At 48.3% G+C, this 8,897-nt stretch overlaps 1 protein-coding gene across 1 annotated transcript in view; it reads right to left on the bottom strand.

Moving 5' to 3' along the window:
- Positions 1–424: 424 nt before the first annotated feature.
- Positions 425–8,897, bottom strand: part of TBX5 (T-box transcription factor 5) — a 43,996-nt gene continuing 35,523 nt past the window's right edge. Inside the window, exon 9 of the mRNA XM_040986878.1 lies at positions 425–1,136. Within this exon, the coding sequence (XP_040842812.1) occupies positions 562–1,136 (575 nt within the window). The 3' untranslated portion in view covers positions 425–561. The remainder of the gene's footprint in view (positions 1,137–8,897) is intronic.

Here is an 8,897-nt window from a genome sequence, read left to right as displayed (position 1 = left end):
GGTGCTCTGGGGAGAGGGGTGGCGATCACCAAGGGGAACCCCACAAGTACAGATTTGGAAACCTATTTGCCTCAAGACCTCCCCTCCCCGCGCTCCCCAGTAAGGGACTGGGTCCCGTCAAGAAAATGGAAAGAAAAAAATATATTATGATTTATTATATAACAAAGTCAACATCAACGCCAAGACATGGAAGCTTCAACTATGCACTAAGAGACCCTTGATGAGACAAAGTATTTGGATCCCTCAGGAGGCCACCAGGAGGGCGTCTGGGTCTGGCTGGCAAGTGGTGGCCCAGGAAGAGTGCACCGTGGGTGGAGGACTCTTCCAATCCCATTTGCTTGTTGAGTTTGAAGACAAAGCAATGAAGTCACATGGTTCAAACTGTGGTTTCAAGCAACAGATTGGATCCACGTCCAACGGCCTAGAGGGCAGAGGTGGTCTTGGGGGCACTCGAAGTCTCTTGTCCACGGAGTTCTCTTTGTCACTGTTTCTCTCCTTCTGTCTCTTTTTCTTTCTCTTTCTCTCTCTCTGGTAGGTGTCTATGGTGATGCAGGTTCCACTTTAGCTGTTCTCACTCCACTCTGGCACCATACCAACTCCATGCACAGAGTGGTACTGGTGTGGGGACAGGGTCCTAGGCACGCCGTGAGAGTAGAGGAACTCGGGGGGCTGCAGACTGCCTGGGGACTGCAAGCCAGTCTGGGGCCCACACTGCCTGACCACAGGTTGGTGGGCCACAGAGGTCTGGTGCTGAAACATTCCCTCTCCAAGCTGTGCAGAACCGTGGTTGGCCATGCCAGCCAACCGAGGGACCAGGGGCCCCGAGGTGAAGTGGGCAGAGAAGTGCTGGTAGGGCAACCGGTCCATGGGCTGCACAGTGGTGACCGTGCAGCTGCTGTAGGAGGGCATGCTGGGCCATGTGTTGCAGCTGATATCCTCCAAGTTGGGCACCGGCTCACTAGGGGGTGCGGAGCTGGCGTACATGCAGGCCTGCCGCTGGGCGGACTCTGTCCTGTAGGAGGCGCTCAGGCCCTGCTGCTGGGGGTAGCTGGGGCGGTAGAAAGGGTCCTCATCACTGGGAGAGGTCTCCATGTAGGGTTTTTTATATGGATGGTCTGTGGTGGAACACTCTTCATCTGCTAAGACAAAAGAAGGAACACCAATGAGGTCGGGACCATCACGCGAGGGGTTAGAGCAGGCTGGCCAAGGCACTGAAGAACTAAGTCAGGCAGACTATTAGCTACAAGCCCCGTTTGATAAAAACAGGAGAGCTGTGATGGTTAAGATCTTGAGCCACAGAGTTTTAAGAGATGGCAGGTCCCTGCTGTGCTGAGTGTCTTCATCTATGGAAGGGAATTGGGAGGCAACAGCAAGTACAAATGGAAAGGGTAATAAAGGTGTCCCCACACCATGAGAATGAAATACAGAAATCAGTAGTAGCACTCCGTCCAAAGCCTGGCACAAGGAAACACTTCATAAACAGCTATGACTGTCATCTTCCATGTAGGCAAATTCCCTGAATTCTGTCTTAGATATCACTGTAGAACTTGAACCTGGTACATACCTAATAATTAACCAAAATAACAGCATTGACAATGACAGTAAAAAGTGTTGACTCCACGTAGCGTTGTTCTTAGCATTCGCCATAAACGAACCCACTTGATCCTCGTATGAGGATGAGGTTCTATGAGGTGAGTTCCACCACTGCCCTCATTCATAGATGAAATGGAAAGAAGCACAGAGAGGTTGAGAAGCCCTCCTGCGCTCTAACTGCTGCAGCCAAATAGTCCGGCCACAAAGGCCTTGCTCTTCAATGTCAGCTCCATGGAGAAAAGAGAAACATTTATACAGTGCACGAATGCACAAATACGTGGATGGATAGATGGATGGGCAGGTGGATGGAGCTTTAAAGGAATCCCCAAATCCTTCCCTGGCACCAACTGTTAACAGGTACCCAGTCAGCATTTGTTGATGATGTGCTGCTGTATGCTGACAGGGCAAGTCACATCCCTGCTCTATGTGCTGGTGATTTCCCAGTGCCGAGCAGTTCTGTCCCTGAGGGAAGACCTGCTTTAACCACTTTGGAGCCATTGGCCCTGCTGAGAACTAGCAATTGTCAGGCTGCCTCCTAGGGAGCACACTGTGAAAGCTGCACATGCGCTCCAAGTCTTGCACGCCACTTTAAGCAGTTCAAGGACTCCCTAGAACTCAGACTCCAGCTGAAGAAGTTTATGTTTGGATTTGGGCCTGCTTGGTATTTTCACAATAGGCAAGACATAGATGCAAGACCCCCTTATGTGCATGATTTTAAAATATTTTTGTACTAAAACAAACCTCTTTTTAGTGCCCTCTTCCATGAAGGTTTTCAAGTAGCATCACACTTCTTAAGAACTAAAGACAGCACTTGTAGGCCTCCTGATCCTCATTCTCAAGAGCAGCTCTTACTACAAGGCTAACACCACCCATCAATCTCATGACAGACCTAATCTGCAACAACGCCTTCCAGCGGTTTCCTTCAGAGGAGGCACTAGTTAGAAATATTCACCAAAGTGTGAACCTGAACACGGATTCATTCCTTAGCTGGCATCTTACCCGCAACACGGATGACTTTCTTGACTCCTCTCCCCATCTTTTCCTAATCAATGAATGACAAGAAATGGTGTCTTGCCTTTAGGGTGGTTAGCAAGAAAGATGAAACAAGAGGGGTATCCATGCAAACTGCTGTGCTGGCCAAGGGCCATGAGGGCAGAGCACTAGGATAAGTTATAAGTAAAAAATGATAAAGAGCTACTATATATAGTGTACTTCCTGAGGGACCTTATTCCAATCTCATCCATTGCAAAACCTCAAAGTGTATGCTCTCATTCCTTTTCTACAGAGGCAAAAATGGAAACCCACAGAGTGACTTGCCCAAGGTCACACAGCTGGGAAGGAGCGGAGGCTGAAACCTGATGTGATTTCCAGTTCCATCCAGCTTTCAGCTCTGTGGTTTTCTCAGGTTCGATGTCCCCACCCAGACCCCCAACAGGGCTTTACTCAGCGCCTTCTGAGTGCCAGAGACTGGGGTGGGCACTGTAGGAAAGCAGTGGACAGTTGGATAGGATCCTGTGCTGCATCTGAGGTCCCACTGCGTGCTGCCCTGAATCATGAGAAAGGCACTCTAGAATGGCACATCCTTTGTCTTGGAATGCCTCTACAGCCACTTCACAACCCTGATGGTGTACGTTGGGCTTAGGTTCCCCCAATCACCTCTATTCGCATCTTTGTCCACGGGACACCCATGGGTGAGTCAAAAATTTCTCCAATCAAAGTACATTTATGTTAAGGTTCTGCCCATGTAACATAGCCAGCATGTTTATTTTTAGCTACACTCTTTCTGGAACACATCTGGGACCCATAGGACTCCCAAAATGTTGTACCAAAAAATAATAATAATAATAAAATAAAAGTGAAACATGCAGTCACTCTTCCAGGTGTTCTTTCCGCAGCATGTCAGCCATCCAGATGTTTGAAGCCCTCCAGATGAGCAAGCAGCCACATTATTCTCCTTTCAACTGGGCATACTTTTGGAGTCCCAAACACGTCACTCCACTGGACTTGTTTTTGTCCCTGCCACCTCCTCCCTTGGTTTCTTCTCTCTCATTCTTCCTCCTACTCGACCTCCCCTGCCAGATCCATAAATCTGAATGTTTCCATTGTTGCTGGAATCATAACCTTTGGGATTTTTATTTAACCGGGGCGTTCCCCTTTTCAATAATAGAAAGTACAGCTGCAGGGTACCCTTGGCAAGAGAAAAAAAAAAAAAAGAAAAACAAGGCAAGCTAACCATTCCCCACTTTCTGATCCCCTTCCAAATTGGTTACAAGTAAAAAGGAGAATAATAGGGAAAGGGCCGGAACACATTTTGGAAAATCGTAAAATTATACATTCCAGTCTTTAATACCCCAAAGATCTAATGCAGAGCCCTAAGAAAAACTCAACGCTGGCCTGGTAATGAAAGCAGGTCTCAGATTCTCTAGATCTCATCACATTGTAAAGAAATTCCAAAGCGGGGATCCAAATCGCAGGTCAGTCATGACATACATTCTGAACCTAACCTCCCTGTTTGTTTGGTTATGGTTTGGTTCCTTTCTTGTTACTGGGAGTCTAAGAACCATTTCCCCAGAAGGATTGTCTGCAGCCAAGTCGTGCCCAGCCTCCCTGGCTGGTGAATGGGCAGCAGTCCAGTGTCTGTCTCTTGCTGACTTGAGTCATGGTCGTGTGCTAAGAGTTGTCGAGGCCATTCTGATGATCTTGACCCCAGTGGTGGCTCTTGGATACGTGACCCTCTCCCTGGCTCTGGTGACCTGTTCAGGGACAGGCAGCACTGTGAAACCCTGGTCCCTGGGATTTTTCTGGATTTTGATACTGGATATGGTGACTTCAGTAACGAGCTCAGGACACAGACTAGGAAGGCATGGAACTGGGGCTCTGGGGCTCACTGGCTATGAGATCATGAATGAAATCCCAATCCTGTAATCTTACTTCCTGATGATAAATGGGACAATACCTAAATTGCTGTGAGATCCTACTGAAATAATGCTCTCTGCAATCTAATTTCTATCTTCCTTACCCATAAAATCACCACAGAGCTTTTAAAAATCCCTTAGTCCCATGATCATCTGTGTAGAAAATGTTATAGAATCTAGCAAAAAAAAAAAAAAGCAAACCCGCACAACCTTATAGATATTAGTGAGTCCTACCTCTTTATTCAAATGTTCATTGTCCGAATCACCCAGTCCTTCTCGTCTCTCCCACCCCCCCTCTCTATCTCTGTTCTCTCTCTTTCGGAAACCTGAACAGATGGCTCTCTGAAGGTCATCCAATACTTGAAGGTATTTGGGTGGGTTCCAGAGCTGGAAAGCTCACAGAGCAGCTTGCAAATCACTAATCCTATTGAGCAAATATTGTCACAACTCCCAAATGGGTCGTTTTCTTTGCCTAGGAGTTGGTTCAGATGAAAACCCAGTGCAAATTCCTCACACACTCACACACCACACACACACACACACACACACACATGCACACGCACACACGCACACACACACACACACACACACACACACACCGGAGTCCAGAGTGGCCAAAGGCCTTTACCCAGCTGAGTGACCTTCAGCGAGTCAAAGTGGGAACAGAACTGAGGCCTCTTACAAGACACAGTTCTTCCTCTATTTGCACCCAACACAGCTTAGCCAATATGGAAAGATAGCGATCCTTGATCCGTACATGGATGGATGGACAGGTGGAAGAACAGGTAGACTCATCTGTGTGTGTATGCATGTGTGTGTGTGTGTGTGTGCATGTGTGTACATGTGTATGCATGTGTTGCTATACCTGTCCAGAGTCTTAGGGACTCTGAGAAGCTGCAAAGCTAGGAACCAAAGGATTTAGCCTCTAAGCTCACTTAGTTACTCTCTGAAACCATGAAATCTTTCAGCAGGCTAAATCTCCAGCTTGTCTAGTGTAAGCAGCCCTTACTCTTTAGTGTATGCTCAGCCCCAAACACAATGTCCACAACACAACGATGAGTATTCATATGATCTACCTCTGGTCGACCAGGTAATCTGACTCCAGCTCAGGCTCCTCGTGCTGTTTGTCTCCTGCAAAGTAGGAGTGGCAGATTCAGGGAAGCAAAGGGTGAAAGCCTGCTTTTAAAAAAATACAGAGGGAAGAATGTTTGCCACAGTGGTTAAGACCCCACTTGGCATGCCCACATCCCATAACAAGAGTTTAGAGTAGTGGCTAAAGTCCTCGCCCTGCACATGCTGGGATCCCGTATGGGCACCCGTTCTAATTCCGGTGGCCCAGCTTCTCATCCAGTTCCGTGCCTGCAGCCTGGGAAAGCAGTCAAGGACAGCCCAAAGTCTTGGGGACCCTGCATCCGTGCGGGAAACCTGGAAGAAACTCCTGGCTCCTGGCTTCAAATCGACTCAGCTCCAGCCGTTGTGGTCACTTGGGGGAATGAAACATTAGATGAAAGAGCGAATGATCCTCTCTGTTTCTCCTCCTCTCTATATATCTGACTTTCCCATAAAAAAATAAATAAATCTTAACAAAATAAAAAGAGTGCAGAGTTGCCTGGCTCCTTGGCTTCTGATCCAGCTTCCTATCAATGTGTATCCCGGGAGAAAGCAGTACTGACACAAACAACAGGGTCCCTGCCACCCACATGGAAGACTAAGAAAGGCTTAGATTCTGGGCTCCAGCCCTATAATGGGCATTTGGGAAAGGAGCCAGCAAATGGAAGACATTCTTTCTCTCTCTCTCTCTCTCTCTCTCTCTCTCTCTCTCTCACACACACACACACACACACACACACACACACACACACACACCACCAGCACCAAGAAAGTGCATCCTGCAAAACCCTTCACAATATCCAATCCCAACTCTCTTCAATCTTTAGCTTCCCTTTGGATTCAGCAAAGGGTACTGCTACAATCTTTGTGTTGCATTTGGTTTCTGATGGGAAGAGAGTGACAGTCTGGGTAGGAGAGGATAAGAAAGGCAGACAAGTGCTCTCCCAGGCCCTGGAGTCCTAGGTTTGATTGAGTGGCATTGATAAAAGACCTTCCCAGCTTTTTTGGCTCAATCCATTGGGAGAGATAGTTTGGAGACAGCCAGGTCCAAACACAAGGGAGCCCCGGTGGCCTGCCGGGCCCTTTGACATTTCACTGGGCCTGCCTGAGGGCTGCTTGGAAAGGAGACAGACAATGAGGGGAAGTCAGATAGCAGGGCAGGCAGGGGCCAGCAGGGAAAACCACCCATGGAGTTATCACTTAACGAGAATCCCAAACTGGAAGGAAACCTGGCCGATTCCTTATCACTCTGCAGTGTGGAGACTGATGATGAATTGCCATATGTTGTCTCCCAGGCAAGAAAGACGGAGCTCAGCTGGAATGCTCCTTGTCACCGAGGAACCCCCTAGAAGGGGTGGAGAGAGAGATGAGAAGGACAGAGGGTTCTGCAAAGGGAAAGGGACTTCTGCAGGGTGCACATCCCATGCGCCCCGAGTTCACAGGCCTTAGCTTGGCGTATCTTAGGCTGCCCTGCTCACTAGCTGGGTGGATGACTTCTGAGCGAGCACCCAACCTCCCCTCGCTTTGGTTTCCGAATCCGTGAGAAAGGGGCCATTTTTTCACCTTGTTATCTTCTATCAGTCACTAAGTCATGGCTCCACCCCCCGTCTCCAGCTCTCACCACACCTCGGCCTCTCTAGAGGTCACTGGTGTCAGTCCTTGTCCCCTCCTGTAACAGTGACTTCAGGGCATAAGCCCCTCCAAGATTGTCTGTTGGCGTGAGAGCAAAATCTTAAGTCTTGATTGAAATGCTGTGCAAAGGCTGGCATCAACCCTGGCCCTGCTGTTGTCTTTGGCTTCCTTTCCCACCACCTTCCTCATGCTCAGGCTCTTGAATCCTGGCCTTTTGTTTGCTCTCCGGAAAGGAGACCAGCTGCTGGCTCACCCAAGGGTATCATGCCATCCTTCTCTCTATGCTTGATACCCATTCATCCCCCTTCCTCTAGCCAACTCCTGTCACCAGATCCCAGCTTCCATTCTTCCTCCATTGACAGCACTCCAATATGACAGTTGTTGGCACTCTTTGCCCATTTCCTTGATAGCATTCAATCACAACTCTATCACAGCCATCATATATAATCGCTAGGGTAACACTTGGCTTGCGTGCAACCAGGTGTGATCCACAAGAAAGCTGTAGCGGTCACCCAGTTCTCACTTCTGCCAACACTGTTCCAGGAATTCCTCAGGTGTATCATCTCATTTCCTACCATCTCAGTCCTAGGAAGCAGGTGTCTTTGCCGCCCCCACTTTGAACACAAGGTCGTAATACCCACAAAGGGGAAGTAGCGTGTCCCCAAGCAACACAGCTGCAGATCATAGGCTTCTTCCTGCAACGACCCAGCCTCCAACTCCTTCTCCACCAGAGGCCACCCCAAGTTGATGTGAAATTCACTTGAGGGCCATGTGATGATCTGTGAAACTCAACCACTCATACGGTCCAAGAAGTTGACCCAAACCTCCATTGGGAGCCTTCCCTTACACCCTTCCAGAATGCATTTATAAGGATGCTATTCTAAATATTAAGCCTTAAAAAAAAAGTGCCTTGATTTTTTTTAAACTTCTTCCTTCCCTGCTTTTGGTCTGGTATTAATTTAATCGACAGAACTCCCTAATTCAAACCTGGTGGGCTCTTCATCTGCCTGAATGACCTGGTCTCCAAAGCACCTTTCTAGTAGGAGGTGAAATTTTGAACGTGCAGCTGAGAAGCAAAACAGAATTGAGTGGTGGTTTCAGAAATGCTGGTTATAGTGTCTGTGGAACAGCAAATATGAATTTGAATTCCACTCTCAACAACTATGGGAACATTTTCTTAAAAGAAAAAAAAAGAAAGAAAAAATGCTTTGTGAGCCTCAGTTTCTCTGTGTATAGACTGGGTTAAGAAAAGCACCAAGTAAATGGCCTTGTTGGAAAGGCCTGGGTGGAAGCAAAGAACTACAACATGAAACACACTCTCTGTGCAGGGACCTGCACTCCATGTGATGTCCCGAACCTCTTGCCTGAGCCAGGAGGCCGACGCGTTTGCAGGCATCTGGTCTCCAGCCCATCCGGCAGCAGACGTGCTGGGAGTCAGGCCAGGGGGGTCTGTTGGGCTGATATTGTTCAGGCCTTCAAGAACCAGGGAGCTTAGATAGACTTCAGGTAAGTCTAGAAGTCGGGCCTTGCTGGGGTCAGTTCCTCAGGCCCATACTCTCAGATCAAGGACAGCTTTTCAGAAAGTAAGACAGGCGCTTGTCAAACTCCGCTGCTCCCTTTGGGGGACCCCAAGAATGCTGCCAATGG

The sequence above is a fragment of the Ochotona curzoniae genome, unplaced genomic scaffold (assembly GCF_017591425.1).
Source record: "Ochotona curzoniae isolate NIBS_2020 unplaced genomic scaffold, NIBS_Ocur_1.0 contig_46, whole genome shotgun sequence".
NCBI lineage: Eukaryota > Metazoa > Chordata > Mammalia > Lagomorpha > Ochotonidae > Ochotona > Ochotona curzoniae.
Note: the sequence above shows the minus strand (reverse complement) of the source record. Positions and strands in the feature narration are given on the sequence as shown.